General features: G+C 43.6%; 3 protein-coding genes across 4 annotated transcripts; 2 read left to right on the top strand and 1 right to left on the bottom strand.

Annotated features, from left to right (window-relative positions):
- Positions 1-892: 892 nt before the first annotated feature.
- LOC124668345 (DNA (cytosine-5)-methyltransferase DRM2-like) lies at positions 893-6107 on the bottom strand. 2 transcript variants are annotated; one of them, XM_047205508.1, is made up of 8 exons: positions 5997-6107; positions 4422-4547; positions 4217-4325; positions 4084-4130; positions 3834-3986; positions 2366-2465; positions 2183-2274; positions 893-2089 (listed from the first exon to the last, which is right to left on the bottom strand). In XM_047205508.1, exons 1-8 carry the CDS (start codon positions 6000-6002, stop codon positions 914-916), a joined length of 1809 nt encoding a protein of 602 aa, XP_047061464.1. In that variant the 5' UTR covers positions 6003-6107; the 3' UTR covers positions 893-913. The 2 variants fall into 2 exon arrangements, with proteins under 2 accessions (XP_047061464.1, XP_047061471.1); XM_047205515.1 differs by having other exon boundaries at positions 4431-4547.
- A 2275-nt stretch (positions 6108-8382) lies between these two features.
- Positions 8383-11706, top strand: LOC124668336 (V-type proton ATPase subunit e1-like). Its single transcript, XM_047205499.1, has 3 exons — positions 8383-8497; positions 9479-9526; positions 11433-11706. The coding sequence occupies exons 1-3, from the start codon at positions 8400-8402 to the stop codon at positions 11494-11496; spliced, it is 210 nt and encodes a 69-aa protein (XP_047061455.1). The 5' UTR covers positions 8383-8399; the 3' UTR covers positions 11497-11706.
- A 976-nt stretch (positions 11707-12682) lies between these two features.
- Positions 12683-14323, top strand: LOC124668323. The gene has a single exon (XM_047205490.1). It carries the CDS (start codon positions 12741-12743, stop codon positions 13893-13895), a length of 1155 nt encoding a protein of 384 aa, XP_047061446.1. The 5' UTR covers positions 12683-12740; the 3' UTR covers positions 13896-14323.
- Positions 14324-18305: the final 3982 nt, after the last annotated feature.

The raw sequence follows: 18305 nt of genomic DNA, 5'->3' as shown, positions 1-18305 counted from the left end.
CCCAAGTCGGTGCAGAGCAACCGACTAGCCATCCAAGCAAACACTAGTGACTAGCCTGACAAATTTCTACACGCTAGCCATCCAAGCAAACACTAGTGACTAGCCTGACAAATTTCTACACGCTCTTCATACAAGCATCCATCCATTAACTACAAATTCTGGATCAACACACTAACCATCCAATAAAACAAAATTAGGGTCTAAATTGTCAGTCTTCATGACCACCCTGTCGAACAAACGTCATGTTCTACCATCTTCCAAAGAATACACGAGGGAGAGGTTGGGGGGGGGGGGGAGAAGCAACCTTCCAAGTGTCTACTGAATAAGTATCAGCATAACTCTGTGAGCCTAGCTTGAGCTTATGGCTTGCAATGCAGTAGTTACAAATAAGTAAGAGATCCCTTTTCACAAAAAAAAAACTAAGAGATCCCTGCCAGAAATTTTAGTGATGTCTATTGCTATCGCCCATCATTTTCTGTATACCACGAAAGGTTCTGAATGCTCTAGTTTATTGAACTGAAGTTACACAAGAGGGATTTGCAGAAAACTTATTTAATTTTGCTATCTCTTATTGTTGTTTCCGTCCTTCATCCAAGTCCATTCAAAAAAGAATTTACCAACTCCCAAATTTCTATTGAGGCAAGTGCAGTGGAAAATGATAGCCACAGCATGACTGTATAGACTATTCATATGATCAAGACATATACCTTATTTCAAATATAACAGCAGGAGTGGTTCTCTCAAATGAAGGAAAAACTATATGGGGGTAGTTTGTGTAAATTAGAAGTTGTCGAGTGGATCAATACAGATAGATGCAATCAGTGCGAATTTTCATAGTCATAATGGCAACCTGATAGCAGAAGCAAAAGAAACACATTTGTTCATACCTGAGGTCGCGTAAACAATGATTATGCTACAAACTCGCCATAGACGACTTGACAGCACCCAAGATCCTGAAATAATGGTAGGCCAAAGAAGAATGGTCACCATCCAAGCCAACACGGTGGTGTCGGTTGCTCCCGGTAAGATTGTTACATGGGCTGCCCCCAATCACCAAGTCAAACCCACCAAATCTGCTAACGAGTGATGCAATTCTATCGTTACTGAGCGACTTCACGTCAGCAATCTCAATCAATGTGCCTGTCTGAGTCTGGTCCCACCAACCCCTCAAAATCCTCCTGTTAACTTCGCTTATCTCAACAGATACGACTGTTTTCATCTGGATCCCAAGTCGGTGCAGAGCAACCTCTCCTCCTCCAATACCGCTAAATAAGGACAATACAGTTACACCATTGGGAAACATGTTTCTGAGAACTGAAAGGTGGTAAGCGACTGTATCAACTTGGAATGAGTTGCCGAGAGCTTTGTACCTCTCTGTCCTGCCAACTCCTCTAGTATGGTCTTTAGGGAAACCAAGTAGATATTCATACTCATCAGGCTCCAACGAAGCAACTTTGTTCTTTCCAACCCAGATAAGATTCCATTTTTTACACTCTTTCATGACATATTTCTGAACATCTGTAGCCGGCGGATTGTCTGATCTTGCAAGAACACACTGAATCCGTCGTGTCAGCGTTGCAGTTCCCACACAAGTCAGCAGGCAGTTGAGCTGCCTCCTTTGATCCCAGGAAGGCCACCACTTCTTGTAATGAGGAAAGGCCTCAAATATGGTCTTTGGAGGGATGGGATGGATAGGAGATCTGTTATCAATTGGCAAATTATGTATGTATCCTCGTTTTCTCGCAGTTGCACACAAGTACTTCGAGTCTACAAACTCTGGTTGAATGTCATATAGATTTCGTGAGATGGTTTGCCATACACCTTTTGGAGCTAGGGCCACATTTTCAAAGAAGAAAAAAGGCCGTCCGGTAGCTTGTTCAGGAAGCACTCTGATAAGTGTTCGCATGTCACCAGGAAGGTTAAATCCAGCCATTGGCTTTGGGAGAGGCATTGCTTGGCCAAGGCTACCATCCAAGGGGGGGCGATTGGCTTGTGCTCCAACTCCATACCGCTTTCTCTTTTTCTTTCTCTCGTCCATCAATCTTGCTTTTCTTCCCTCTCCAACAGAACCTAAGAATCTATCCATAACCTACCAAACATGCATTGACTCGAGTGTCTTTAAATTAGATTAAAAGAGTGAAGCAGTTTTCCTATTCAAATGTACAATCAAACCACCAAATACCTCATGGCCAGAGAAGTTCCTAGAATTATAATCTCGTGCATACTGTGATGCAGAGACTGAATCAAGTAATACAGAAAGATCAGCATTGGCACCTAGAAAAATGTAACCAGAGATATACAACATAAGGCACATATTCCGATAAACCATGATCGCACCTATCTACAAAAGGGGGGGGGGGCATACCACATCTTGTAATGGCCACATTGGTTTCATCTTCAGGAAATCCCATCTCTAGTAATAAATTTATCTTCTTGTCCTTCACTGATAACTCTTGCAGAAAATCCTGCACAAAAGCACAACCAAAGCCTAGATTAGAAAATACACTTTCTACATCTCACTGGCTTCTTAATGCCAACGAACTCTGCTGATCGAATATACAACTGCATAGTGATTAGCGACATCTACAGGAACAGACAAAATAAGAGGGACTAGAGCTAATCAATGATCAAGAAATGAATAGCACTAACTAGCCAATAAACTAGAGAGAAAAAAAACTGACTGAGAAAATGAGATCATTAAGGAACTCAGTTTTTTTTCTCCGGTGTTATCTGAGAAGGACATTAATACAAGAGTTGCAAATGCTCGTATTAATCAATGCAAATTGGTGGTTTTTACAAATGCAAATGCTTTTTCATGCTGCTTTCGTCAAAAAGTTAAAAACTGATGGATTTGGAAGAAAATTGGTGTATCCTCATGAGAAGACTGATGACAATGTTCCCAGGCCACCCTATTTCAGGTTCATTGCCTTGCTAGCATACAAGAAATTTCTGCTGAGCAGGTGTATTAGAGATCAAACACTCCATACTCTTTCCCTACTTGTTGTTTTCAGTCATTACATGTATCTAGACATTAATAGGATTGAACCACACAATGTTCTCTCCACTCATTCTATTTGCATACCTTGTGGGCCGATCTATCATTTTAGACACACTTGTAAGAAAATCGTATCGCATATTTTTCATTCTGGCATTTCTATATTAGTGACTCTGTGTATGCACTTCTAGAGGAACATTTATGGATCGAATACTTCATTTTTTATTTTTTGGCTCTAACAGGTAGATGTGTCTCTTCTTGAGGTTAGTCTTGGAGGGAAGTTTGATACCACTAGTGTGGTATGTGATGTCCTTTTTCAGTGATAGGATCATTTTCTGTAGCAGGAAGTCAAAAGAAGAATCTTGAACCTTTTTTTAGACAGTGTCAGTTAAGCCATGAATCCTCATTTTTGTAAGTCAAAATAAGAATCTTAAACTATGCACAATGCCTTCATCAAAACCATAAAAAAGCAGGGCAATAATACACTTGCTACTATTCTCCAGTTTGTTTGATTACTCCGTGGGAGGTATTGGTATAGTGCCACTTCCTAAAACAATACACTTTTACATGACAAACCTTAAACATGATGAGAATTCTATGAAATAAACCAAGTATTCAAAATTCACAATGCAATTCTACACCAATGAATGACTGGGAGCAAAACAAACAAATGTAAAACAATACATATATTGAGTGCTCAAGGTATGCATGACACTCACTAAGAAGAGGAATCATGGGAGAAGTTGTCAAGGCATGCATCCCAAAGATTTCACATATATGAGCATACATATGATCAAAGAATTCTCAGCTACTGAACTAAAAATAATGCATCATCTACCTCGTCATCAGAACTATCAGAGTTGGGCTCTCTACCACCAGCATCATCATTGTTATCCCAGTTTTCAAAATCAAGATCATCGTCATCTTCAACAGTTGTGGGGGCGGAACCAGAGGCACAGCAATTACCCACTGCAGCTTCATCACCTAGTGCCTGCATTTCACATGAACAATTGCAATATACAATCATTTCCACCATGCAGCAAGAGAATCATAGGATAAACACAGTAATAAAGCATATTGACAAATACCTTATATGTGAGAAGCAGCTCAAGCAATCTATTTTCATCACTATGCCCTGAAAGCAAAAGCCTCACTTAGAACAAAAGGTGCAGACACAAATAAGACAAATGAAATGAAACTGATTATTTTTAATATTATTACCAATCTCTGTAATTCCCTTCACGACTATCTCTTTTGGGAAACCCATTCCCATAAATACCTCCACTAAAGAAGTAGATGGTGCTTCCCCGTTGGCCCACCGATTAGGATCCTTTAGACAATTGCACGAACAAATATCACACCATGATCATACTAATAACAAATTGTGGCTCTTGTGAAAAATATACAATTTTCTATCTGTGGCTACCTGACGTACCAGTGTGGATGGGCCAGGGGTGTCCAAGTTCCTCAAGACCGGAGGCAATGAGGGCTTAGCCTCGTCATCACTTCCCCAACTAAAGTTATCACTGTCATCGCTATAGCTAACCAAGTCCTGAGACATGAGTTAAGCAATACTCGGTCAATATTGAAAGTAAACCACAAGAAAAGCAATTAAAGAGAAGAAAATAGCATAAGGTAAGAATTTCATTGCGCCATAAGGCCACAACTAGCACAAGATATCGCAATTAAAATCTCTATAACAAATTAGCACACCAAGGTTCAGTTCTAGAGTTTTCAGGACACATAAAAAAAAGGAAGAAGAAAACACCATCTTTTTTATATTGCACAAACTCCCCTCCACACCTGTCACAACAATACATGAAGCCAATACCCAAACAAAAGCATTAGTACAACTAGAAACAGTTCAAATATCCATTTACGGGGATGATGGGGAGGCTGGAGGCATAACAAACCGAAATATGCTAGCTTTCAGATGTAAGGAAGAATAGTTCTCTGGGCAGTACAGCAGATTATGCATAAGATGGCTATTTTTGGGAGGAAAGTGATCAGGTTGGTAAATATAAGTAGTTGAACAGATTGACCAGGTCCGCCTGTTGTCAGCTGGAATAAGATTAAGCACAGGCACTACTGCAGTATGGGTTGATGATTCTTGTATCATATGGATAAACAACAGTAGTTTGCGGTCCAGATGAACTGCTAAAATGCATGAGCTCAAGTACCAGAGAAGCAAGAACTTTTTCATCATATATATATATAGGTGCGTGGATCACTATAACAGAAACTAGAACCAAAGATTTCGCTAGTAAAGAGTGTCGACCTGTTAATGCTATGACTGATCACAAGAGTAGAACAGATGAAACAAGGCACCAAGCCACAGTTCAAGCCCCGAAAGAGAAATCAGCATAGCATCATTCAACTATTCTAGGGTCATGTAAAAAAACTATTCTGATCAAATGGACCATCAAAAAATATATACAGATGAGAGTGTCCTGTGTCCAGCTACTGCTGCGATTTCACCTATAAAGGTCAGTATTTTGAGAAACTAGTGCGGCATCATCCTATTTGGTGCAATCCTGATCCATGACCAATGTGTGAAAGTGCAGACAAGGACAAGTAAAACTGATCGCGCGGTATGAGAAAAAGATTAAGAGGCTAACCATCTAACGCAACACGAAGTAGGGAAAATCAACCATTACACACGGATCCAATTCTAGGACATGGAACAAATCCGCCAAGGGGGAAAAATTACATTTTTCATCGAACAAACCACAAAAACCCCATCAGCAAAACCGAATCGCGCACACAAGTCAGGGATAAATCGCATCGGGTTGGAGGGTTCCTACGATTGAGCATTCCGTGGTAAGAACGACGGAATTGGCGAATCCCACGAGAAGTACTCCTAAGAATACCTAACCGCTTTCGCAAAAAAAAAAAAAAAAAAAAAAAAAAGAATACCTAACCGAGATGCAGCTTCTGTCAAAGTAAGTCGGATGGGAGAGGCGCTAACATCGCAGTAGAGGGGCCAAGATAGAGAGCATACCGCCATTGCTGGTCAGAGGACACGCTCCCTTCCGCGAGGTGGACGAGGAGGAGAAGGACACCTCGAGGGAGGACCGGAAGCAGAGGCGCGGGACAGCGCGACGGGGACGGCGACTGGGACGGGGTCGGCGACGGCGACGGCGTGCTCCTCCTCCTCTCGCTGCGCTGCAGATACACGGGGGTTCTGCGTCTGCTGCGGCGTGTTACGGAGACTGCGCCACTTGGGTTTACGCACAAGCTGGGGAAATGAGCGAGCTTTTGCTCTGTTTTTCCTTGACAGAAGCTTTTGCTCTGTTTGGATGTGCACCTATCCCAGTGAGAAAAGGTGGGAGCAAAGTGAAAAGTGTGGTTAGGTTCCTCCAATAATTTACTACCACGTGTTGTTTAATTCGTATGAACATATCTTATAAAAATAATCCTATATATAATAATCTTCTAGTGCGAATTTTATAGAAACAAAACATTAGGTAATATCTTATGAAAAATTCCTTTGGCACCATCAAAGAGAACTCATCTTTCCATAGATTCAACTAGCAATAATATCTCAATCCTATATTTTTTTTATTCCTATGATTTTTTTCCTATCCTATGAACCGAAGGATCCCTAAGGCTATAGTGGTTATAAAAATATGAAGATAGTGTTGTTGGCGATGCAGGAGCCCTCCTCATCCCTCCTTCACCGCGATGCCTCCCCATCATTGCACGTCGGCGGCACTCCTCCTTTGGTTAGGATTGTCGACGGAGAACCTGACGCATTGTCGCCGATGCAACAACTGGTAGCAGTCCCCGATGAGCCTTGGGAACAACGGCGACGGCCGCTAGCATCAATGTGGCCGCCAATTGTAGCAATAGCGGTAGCCCATTGTAGCGGCGCCGATTGGAGCAACGCCGGTCGTCGCTGGCAGCACCCCCCCCCCCCCCACCACCACCACCACCACCACCATGGTAGCACCGCGTCCCCACAAAAGGTAGCAGCGCCGTGCTTCATCGCCACCGTCCTTCTCCGCACACCCCCAAGCTTGTCGTTTCTTGCGATGCCCACGGCTCACCACCGAAATCCAAGGCAGCCCTGCAGCCCCTGACACCTAGGGCTTCCCAGCGCCGCTAGGCTTCATCCAAGGGAGATGATGAACTCGATAATGCTAGGCTTTCTCCCTCTGGCACTTGGAGCATATGGGTGCCTACATGCTAGGCGACGACGAGGATGTCGTGGCACATGGACGATGCGTAGGCATTGGAGAGGGGAGAAGGTGTCGCCGGCCATCACCGCTGAGAGGTGGGAGGGGACAGGGAACGACGGTCCAAGTGTGGGTTTCCAACGCTTGAGGGAAGAAAGACGCGAAGAAAAAGATAAGGTTCAGTGTATCCTGTAGGAAGGCACATTCAGTAAGATGTGGTAATTCTTCATGAAACAATCCATGAACTTCATTGTAAGACAATATATGGTGTGTCGCTGAACGTAGATTCCAAAAAAGCTTATGATAAGATTAGCTTATGTGATGCATACGAAGGGCTTCAATCGTAAATGGTGCCAATGTACAAATCATTTCGCCAGCCAGGGGAACCTGGGTATCAAAGTTAATGGTAATGTAGGTCATTACATTAAAAGGTTTGAGACAAAGAGATCCATTATCTCCTTTGTTACGTAATATAGTGGTAGATATGTTAGCAATTACGATCGTGAGACCCCCATCCACCAGGAAGGGCAAGAAACTAGAAGAGGCGTGCTTTTAGAGTGGCTTGTGAAAAAAAAAATCGCCACATGGCAAGTCGAATCTGATGCGGCACGGGTAGGACCACCGGTGACACTGAAAGGACGAGATATCGCCTAGAGCTAGGGGCGGGTGGATATGCGTTTTAAACACTATTACGAATTTGACTTGAAGAATACGAAATTAAACTAGCGTTTATTTTACAAGCATAAAATGTAAATATGTAGAATGGAGTGAGTGCAACCACTTAATGTAAGGACGAAATAGCGAGATGTGGCAGAGTTGGTTTATAGGTCAAGGGATTTTTTTTTTTTTTGAGGGGGGGAAAACCTTCATTTATTCAAGTTCAATAACAGAATGTAAAGGAGGTGGAGAAGCAGTGGTCAAGGGATGGGATGTCCTCTTCGGAGCTAGGTGGGCCAGGAGAGAGTCCTACCCACCCAGATGGTGCAAAGCCTGCTTCCCTCATCGTCGATTGTACCGCTCCAACACTAGGCCGGCCCATAAAACAACCGGCCCGCGGTCATCCTCCCCCAGAGCCCAGATCCAATCGACGACGCGCAGGCACGTCCGTCACGTGGCGCTCCCGACATCACATCACCCTCCTCCTCCTCCCGTCCGTCTTCTTCCCCTGTTTCCTCCTCCACCCGGACCCGGCGACCCACCCCGCCAGCGATCCGGCGAAGCCAGCGATGGGGTTCCTGGTGACCTCGGGCATCTTCCTCCTGGCCGGCGTCATCGGCTGCCTCTTCTCGCTCCTCTGCTGCAACCGCGGACCCTCCACCAACCTGTACGTGCTCTCCCCCCTCCCTCCCTTGATCCGCCCCCGCCTGCTAAATCCCCGTCTGGTTTCACGATTATCCTGTCGGTGCTCGGATCTGGCGTGCCGGTTTGACCCGTCGCCCGCCGGATCGTGGTAGCGTGTGTGTCCGGGATTCTGATCTACGTAGGTTTACGCCGGTTTACGGTACAGATTTTCCGATTGAGATCCGTGGGCGGGTGGATGCCTCGTCGCCATTGCGTGATCCTCCGCCCCGACATTTTGTCTGGGGCTGGCTTGATCCGCCGGGCGATGATGCTGGGCTATACCTATATGCTCAGCGAAACGCGCAGCTCTGTGCTGAAATTCCTGTCTGATGCTAGTTGCCTTTGTTGGACGAATTTGGTAGTACCTAATCTTGGTTCCTTGCTGCTGCATCGACTAGCTAGCTGCTCAATTGCACAGAGCAGGCAGCTTTTGCAATTTTCTGTATGTCCGATTCGGTAAAGGCCAGGCCAACGGGCTAAACTGGCACCACCTGGGTAGACAGGCACATACATACATTTGACCTTTATTGAAATAGCAACAGCTGGTGGTTAAACCTATGGAACCGTAGGTTGTCAACGTGCTTCCCTGTTACGGTTCTAGGTTGTCATCTTAAATCTTGAAAGGTTAGTTTCTTGTCGAGGTACAACTACGGCGCAGCAGAGCCTTGGCTCATCTTGTGTAGGTTAAGTTATCTCCAAACATTTGCTGATTTTCCACCTCGCGGACAATCGATACACCCTAAGTTTAGCTTCTTTATTTCTACTGTGTTGCATTTTCCACCCTATGTTGGCAACGCATGTCTATGGTTTGTTGCTGTGTGTCAATTTCCTATCATTCGAAAATTTGGTGGATGCAAAGCCTGGAAAATCTTGAATTTTATTGTGTTCCTGGATTTGTGCACTATATAACATCCAGTAATTTTCATAACATAGTTAATTAATTTGCTTCACTCTTGTTTTGCAGGTTCCATTTGACTCTGGTTATTACCGCTACAGTTTGCTGTTGGATGATGTAAGTTCTGGCATATTTCCTCATCTGCATGCTTGGTTTCTCCTTTCTTCTTAGATTTGGATTGTTTAGGGTTGTATTGCCCCAACAACTGGTTGACGTGCTACTCCTTTAAAAAATATTATGTTGCTCCTATGACATGAAATTTTACAACTATCCAACTTGCACGCAACATCATTTGGTATATTTAAATTATATGTTGAATCACACCATGGTGCCATTTTGCATTGCCTAAAGGTGTTCTTGCAAGGGTAGGATGTCTTTCTGTTGGCCTATGGGAGTGCTGATCAGTTATTCTTTCTGTTGGCCTATGGGAATGCTGATCAATTATTCTAGAATAGCACAATTGCTTTAATTTGTATAGCCGCTGGTTCATATTGCTCTCCCTTTTTTTGTTCTGTAATATCTAACCATACAATGTCAAGTTCACATTTAATTTAGGATAGCCATAAGGTTTATAGTTAGAACTTGTTGTATGCCCGTGTGTTGCCATGGGTCATCAAGATGCAAATATAATGCACGTAATATTCTAACATTTCAAAGGGTCCAGCCCAGGAAAAGAGCACATCGATTCATCTAAACCGTTATAAAATGATTCTCAATAAAAAAAATAAAAATAAAACCAAGACATAGCAATCTCCATTGTGCAACGACAAACAAGAAATATATAAGTGCATGCCTAGATGAGCCAGATTTTAGGACACCGCTTTTGACTGAGCTTGACAAGTTAAATGAGTAACGTGTTAACTTGGCTCGTTGCAGATTAAATCTCGGCAGGACTTGTTATTCATGAGTTTCTCGTTTATCTTGCAAGTTTCTAGTTTTATTTCCATCCCTAACTGCATTCTCACGGAATAACCAAGCACATAGTTTTTTCCCCCCTCACTCACCAACCTCTTTAGGAGGTGATGCTCTAGCTTTGCTCGATTACATAAGTATGCCAAAATGATAACACAGAAGTTGGGACCATACGTAGAGGTAGCAGAAGTTCTTCCTCCTTGATTTTTTTTTTAAATTTTATTAAGAAATTGGACAGACTCGTCTATACTATATTGTTATGTTAAGAAATAGATCCGAGCGTAGCAATTTTTTCATCGTGCTTAATAAGCCAACCTTTGTATTCATGAGTACATAAGAGAAGAAAATTCATTAAGTAACTGCTCCATTTTCCACATGCGACCACCCAACACTGCATGTGAGACAAGGATAAACCAAAAGAAATCACTGGAGAGGTTGCCATATTCAGATTAAATTTAGGATAGCCATAAGGTTTCTAGTTATAATATCCAAAGCAAATTGTGGATGGGCTCTTAGCCCAGTGGTGTGAGCGCAGTGGCGCCTCCCAGGCAGTGCGAGGTCGACCCCCCTGGGTTTTTTTAATAATATACACAGCAAATAGTTAATTATTTGAAAGAGGCCATCAACTGATTCTTCCAGGCTCGGTGCACCTAATAAGGAGCTTGTGTTTCTGATAGATTGATCGGTGACCAAGGAACACAGACCTAGTATTAGCCTTGTTGATTGATCTTTCTTTGTCGAACTTGATGTTTTTGTCTTAACTTAAAGTTTTTATTTATTCAAGGGGTTTCCCAATCTAAAATTATCATGAAAAAATAACTACTTATGCATATGGGTCCTAGAATCCTGGCAGCTGTTTCATATTGCCATAAAGCAATATAATGGCTTGAGGGACTAGAAGAGATTAATAATGATAGAATGTAACTTGGATGGACACTTCTGTTGCCATCCGTTCCTAGCGCTGCAGATATTCTACCTGATTTAAATATTCTATTACAGTATTTCCTACCTATAACCCTTCTGCTGCATGTCTCAGCTTGATGTTGGCATTGGCTCAAATCTTTAAGTCTCAGCTCTATTTTACTAACAATTCCTGAATCTTTCTCTGCAGGTGGGCAATCGTCTATCTTGCGCAGATGAAGCCTCTGATCAACCCCATCCTGAGCGGCGAGTGAGCCGTGCGCTAAAGATAATTTATGATCCAGTCATGATGTATTATTGTTTGGTTGAGAACTTCTATTCATTTTGCGAAACTGAAATAAAAAACCACTGTGAGATTTTGCTACTCTTCCTCGAGGAGGAATGCTGTGATTAGTGTATGCAATTGTATTATATACACAATAATAATGATGATTCTGTTTATCCCTGCCACCCCTTTGTTGTTACTTGGATCTTGGATCACTCATTGTGCAGTGCCTTGTGAGTCTAAATTTACTTGAGGTAGTAGTTGTCATTTGAATTGGAACAAAAAGTCTGCGTGAAATAGTTTTGTGTTTCACTGTCAGTTGTGTGGGCTATAGCTTCACATGACACATGTAGCGCATGTGAATCAAAGGCAGTTTATTTTTTCTTCCAGGAAACAAATTTAAAACTCATGGGTTGCAACTTGCAAATTATTTTGGCAAATGCCAGTTGTGTGGGCAAATTGTCAAATATAACCAGGATATTGCAATCATGAAAAAATGCAGTTTTCCAAAAAGTTTATGAATGCATGCAAATAACAATGGTACGCTTCCAGGAAAGGCTATTCTTGCATCTTGTCATATTCGGGTGCCTGTGGAGGACATGAGACACCTGCTCTTCACTTGTGATAGGGCGTTGTAGGTCTGGAAGAAGCTTTGAAAGAGATAATTGCTGAAGGTGGTCTCCTATGCTGACCAAAACAGAATTCTCCGGTTCTAGGCCAGCTTGGGCTCTAGGAAATAATTGGTGTCGGCTGCTGGTAGATACGGTGATACCGAAGAGAGTATATCAAGAAGGTTCAAATTGCATTGGTATCGAGCTCAGCGTTTGCAAATAATGCTTTAGGGTTTAGGGTTCACACCCTTGCTAGGAGGGGGTGACACGAGGGGCAAAGCGTTTCCTTTCAGACACGGATTTGAAAACGTGCAACAAAAAGTATGGCATAAAACCTTGTATTTATTGAACAATTGTTGGAGTAAGTTTTAGATACTTTTACTTTTAGTTACGGATGGAGTAAGTTTCAGTAAATCTCATTTGTTTAAAGATTTTGATGTCACACTAAAAGTTGAAGTCTGATCGTGGTTTGCACATGGTCTTGGGCAGCATCCAAAACCCAGCCCAGGCCCAGCCCATTTACTGCCCTCGTCGTCTCTCTGCTTACTCCGTCCGTCACACTCCTCCCCAGATCTCCGCTCAGCTGATCGATCCACCCACCGCCCAGCTCCGGCCGCCGGCGATGGCCATCTACGAGCTTCCCTTCCCCATCCCGCCGTCCGCCCTCCACGTCGCCGCAGCACTCTTGCTCGCCGCCGTCTTGCACTTCCTCCACATCCCCTCTCTCCTCCTCTACGCAGTCCACACCTACATCCACCCTGACGCCGTCCCCTCCACCGGGCCGCGCGTCGCCCTCCGCCCGCCCGGCTCCGCCGCCGGGAAGCGCGGCGGCGCCGCCCCGCCTTCCTCCTTCGACGACGGCTCCAACTCCGCGCAGCTCTACCGCCTGCGCCTCTCCCACACCGCGCTCGCCTCCCGCCCGCACTTCGCCGGCTTCCACCTCGCCCTCCTCCTCCCGCTAGCGCTCCTCCCGCCCGCGCTCCTCCTCCCACCCTCCTCGCTCTCCCCGCTCGCGCCGCTCCTCCCGGTCGCCTTCCTCTTCCTCACGCTCGTCCGCCTCGTCCTGCTCCCTCCCACCTCCACCTCGTCTTCCCCGCGCCCGGCCCACCTCGCGTCCGCGCTCGCCGCGCTCCTCATCACCACGGTGCTGTCCTCCAGCCCCTTCGCCGGCTCCGTCGCCTCCCTCGCGGCGCTCCCGGCCACGCGCTTCGCGCGCGCGTTCTGGCTCGGCACGGACCAGCCCCGCACTGGCCTGGCCGTCCTCGCCTCCTCCGCCCCCGCGCGCCTGCTGCTCCACCTCGCGGTCCTCGTCTCCTCCGGGGCTTCCATTCTGCAGTGCTGCGGGTTCGTGGATGGCCCTGACCTGGAGGCGAAGCTGCTGGCGGCTGCCGCGGGGCTCCAGCTGCTGGCCTCCAGGGGGGCCGTGCAGATGTACCTCAACGAGGCCGTGTTCTGCTGGTACCAGCGCCTGCACGCCAACCGCGCGCCGGACACCGAATACGGCCGTGCCAAGGTGTTCCTGCACAACCACCATCTCTGCGTGGCGGCCACGCAGTTCGTCGTGCCGCCGCTACTCGTGCTCTCGCTGCTGGCGCTGTGGTGGGTGCAAGGGAAGGACTTCTTTGAGGGAGTGGCAGGGCTGGACTGGCTCGTTGGCTGGTCCGTCGCCATGAAGGAGGCGGCATTGCTCGCGGCCCGTTGGGTCGTAGCGGTGTGGTCGGCGGTGACCGTGGGCACACTTGTGTTCTACAAACGTGGATGGACGTTTGTCTTGTGACCAATCAATCATGTTCTTTAGCTCCTTTACTGTGCGATTGGTTCCGATGGACTTGTAACTGAAGGGCCAGATTCTAAGCCGGATTGCCGGAGTTTTGGTAGGGCGGCACAAGTTTTTGGTATGTACCACTACTTTGTTGCGAGAGCAATGTTGGATTGGAGATTTGATCTTTTTTTTTTTTGGCCTGTTATTTACTGGAGAAGCAATGTAAGATCAGTTTTTTTACACTGTTGGGCAGAGATATTTCACAATCAGACACTGACTGGTCAGTCACCCTGTTGTATTCTCACTTGTATCCTCTTTCATAGACACGAGTGAATCATTTCTTTCTCAATTGGAATGAATATGTACATTGTATCATGATATAAAATCATCTGAATGTAAGTGGTTCAGTGTATAATATTGTGCTTCCAGCTGAAGAAAAGAAATTCCTCTTGTGTTTCATCTCAAGTGTGTTGCTCTTGGAACTTACCATGTATTTGATTGACAAATTGCATGCCACATTTTTTCTTCTTCTCTGAGCTAGCTTAGAGGAAGTTTAGATTGAAATTGCCATCTTGATGTAAATCATCAGACTGTTAGATAGTTTATCATGAGCCAAATCTGCACATTGTCATGCTTGTATTACATAATATGCCACTGTTCTTTGATTATGTAGTTACTAATTAGTAACCTATTGCAAATCTACATATGCACTAGGTTCTTATAATTTTAAAAATTAAACATGGCTCTTGAACTTTCCAAGTAGTTGATGGTTGTTCTGTCTGAGTTCTCACTTCCAGTATTCTGATTATAGTAGGAAGTAGTCTGGCTGCAGTTCTCCTTGCACTAACGCATCTACCTTATAAATACAGTTCTTTTGGTAAATATTCCAGCTGCACAACTGCAAGAATTCAGTTTCCGACCTCAGCTTTCTGTTTGTACTGGATGTTGACTACTTCATCCTATACTTTCTGATTGACAAAACTACTTTATAGTGATTAAAGTACTTGCTTATCGTCGCACGGCACGATCCATATGGTATGTATATTTCTGTCTAGATCTTACTCTTTTCTGAATGAACATCACATTTGGTTTTCCATCTCATCATCAAATTGTTTCTTGTTCCCTGTAGTTTAGTGTGCTAAGCAAGCTGAGAAACATTTGACCTTTACCCTCAGTTTAAATTCGAACTGATTTCTAAAAATATCTACCTTGTTTATACTGACCGCATGTGCAGCAATGTACTGATGGATCCATTCTTCCGTTTGAATACATGTTGTGTAATGTAAACAAACATGTTAAGCTGTCAGTTTGCATTTCAGAAGAGCATATTCACATGTTTTTACTGGATGATTTCGGCTTCTATAGTTTTTATTGAGATTTCATCTATTGTTGAGATTTTATCTCCTCAGATAAAATAAAAGGTCTGTTGCACAGCAGCACTCAGTCATGGTTTTACTAAGATCATCATACTATCATCCAAATTTTTGTTTTCTAAAATAAAATAAATTGAAAAACACTTTTCCATCATATTCTTTTTTCTTCTGTTATATTATCTGTGTCTGGAGAAACATTTAGTTCCCCTTATTAAAATGGAGAGTATACATTAAAAGAAGGCATTTTATTAATGCTGCAGAATGGTGAGATAACTTGGACTGCGCTAGTGCTTACCTGTCTTCAGTCTCTTTCACACTTCCTAGACCGATCATGCCTTCACCACCTGTAGTGTGCTAAGCGTTTGCTGAGAGCCTAAGATACTCTCCACTTCATCCTGTATCTTCCACTTGAAAACAATTTAGCACTACTTTGTATAGTCACTCATCACTAAGGCTTAATCTATGACTTTGCAGGCTTTGGAAGTTGTAGCTACTATGTTCATCAATGGGTTTGACTCTGCCACTTATCCTATTCCTATCAACGAAGATTTGTGCCGATACTGGTTCTTCGTGGCAAAGAATGTACTTTCGGTCAGTGCACGCGCTAAACTCTCTTTTGCATTACATTACAACATGCTCTGTATCTTAGCTGAAAAGTCAAGAGAAAGCCATCGAAGTATTGTATTGCCGTGCCAAGAAAGGAGCAAGTATGGCGCGCGTGTTCTCAGAGTGAGTACATGATAGAATGGTCCAAAGACCAAACCTGCATGCATCACGGCATCAGGGAAGAATCTTGGAGATGGAGGTGAGCATATTATTATTCTGTGAGCAAAACGAAGCCGCTTTGATTTGGGACAAACTTCATCGATGCTCGTAGTGGAGTGTGGGGTAGGATTAAGATACAGCTATCGTCACCTGGATCGGCTTGTGTTGGTTTGTGTGCTTGTTGGAAGAGCAGGTGACACCAGGAAAGAAAATCTAATGGAATCCACCATCCTCGGGATCGCATTTGGCTTTGGAAGTACACTACTTCTCCACTATTTCTTTCATGCACTAGCAGCTGTGATTAGTGTATTTCTTAATTGTTATTGTTCTGATAAGATCAGATTCAGTAGCAAGAGAAGCCAAGGAGAGATGCCTGTTTTGTAGGAACAAGTTTGAAGGATGCTGACTGAAACCAATTCATCTGACGTGTATTCCACCTAGATTTAGACGCCCACTTTGTTTTCTTGTTACATATAGTTTCTTTTTAGCCAATTGCAGTTTGTATATTTGTATGAATCTGCATGGACAAGAAAGTAGGCATGGTATCCTCAGAAATAATAATCATGGTTTTCGCTATTCACATGTAAATATGTATACAGAAGAATGTGAGAATACAGATTGGGGTGATCTTGTTAGTCTTACATCCTACTAATATTTTCTCTATCTAACAAACTGGAGTAGGTGCTCCAATAGTCAGACTACTTTCTAGTCTTCAGGATAAACAAGGAAAGGTTGAACTCTATACAAGTAGCTAGGACTGAGCAATGATTGCAACAACCATTTGTAGCCAAAATGGGCATCACCTTCACAGGTCATGCAGCCCCATCACCTTGCTGAATTCTTTATCATCCATGGGCTCATGGAAAAATATTATATATTCTCTTTTCTATTGGTTTTACTTGCATAACAACATGAGAACAAAAGGAAGAACAGAAGTCAAGCAAATTATTGCAGAGAAGGAATCCATCAAGGTGACCTTCCTGGTGTTTCTGAAACAAAATTTGGGTGTACTACTGGCCTGATAGATTGTGACCTTTTTCTTAAAAAGAACCCTGAGCTATTCAATAGATCTAACTGTTCTGAATAAAATAGGTGGGTTACCTGCTGGGAGGAATTGATAGAGTTGTTTCGACTTTAAAACCAATTATTTGCAAAGTTGCTACCGTATTCAGTTTTGTTTTCAGGCGAGGTCACAAAATATAAGCTCCAAGTTGTGAAGCTTATAATATATCGTCACACTAAGTGGAAGATCTGCAACGTTCCACATATTGATTTTTAGAGTCATAGAGGATCCTCATGGGGCCTCCTTCCAGAAAAGAAGCTTAATTAGGAGTCGCAGCAAAAAAGAAATGAAGGATCTCCTTGAGCAATGCTTTCCAAATATGTCACTGATAATCAGGAAGATTATACTTGGGTTAAGCATATTTACTTTAATTTTGTGTTGTGGGAGAAGAATGAGCTAACTACAGGGCTGGTGGTGCATGCTTACATAGACTAGTGATCAAACTATGAAGAGAAAAATCCCAAAGAAATAGTAGTAAATATAGAAGTTATGTACTTCCTCCGTTCGCTCTTGATCGATGCGGAGTTAGTTCAGCGCATGTGGAGAGTGGTAGCCGTGTCGATTAATACGGATCAGAGGTAGTAATAGTTAGGTAAGGGGTATAGGTTCAGTCAAATAGGTACCTATTTTCCCGACGTAACTTCAGCTAACAACTGGAACTGCATAACTCTCACATCCATTTCCTTCAATTTTCCTATAGTTTTATTTTTTTACACCCATGGTTAAATGCCATCTAGAAGATCAGATAATTGAGAAAAAGAAAAGGCACATGAAGAAAGTTATATAGTTCAGCCCATTTGTATGGGTGTTGCACTCCTTTTTGTTACTTCTCTGATGCAACCATGCACACACCCAAAACAATATGCTCATGAAATCCCTTCCCAGATTCGGATTACCACCACTGCAACTACTATTCCATAATTAAGCTCCAGTCTCCATCACCTCCTCCGTCTTTCCCGCCTTATTTGCTTGGTTTTGCTTAGTTATTTTTGTTTCAATATGATCTACTCCACTTTGCTCCCAGTCTTGGAGCTATCTTTGCTCCCCACCCACCACCAATTGGCCTATTGGGACTTCAATTTGAGACCAATCTGAAAGCCCCACTACTAATTTCAGTTTGCAGAATCAAACCCAACTCCCACTACTAACTAACAACTACTACTCCAATTTGTTTGATATTTATCAACCTCTAAGACATGTATATAACACTATTTTCGGAGACTC

The sequence above is a fragment of the Lolium rigidum genome, chromosome 1, assembly GCF_022539505.1.
Source record: "Lolium rigidum isolate FL_2022 chromosome 1, APGP_CSIRO_Lrig_0.1, whole genome shotgun sequence".
Taxonomy (NCBI): Eukaryota; Viridiplantae; Streptophyta; class Magnoliopsida; order Poales; family Poaceae; genus Lolium; species Lolium rigidum.
The sequence above is the reverse complement of the archived record's forward strand: the minus strand, read 5'-3'. Positions and strand labels throughout refer to the sequence as shown.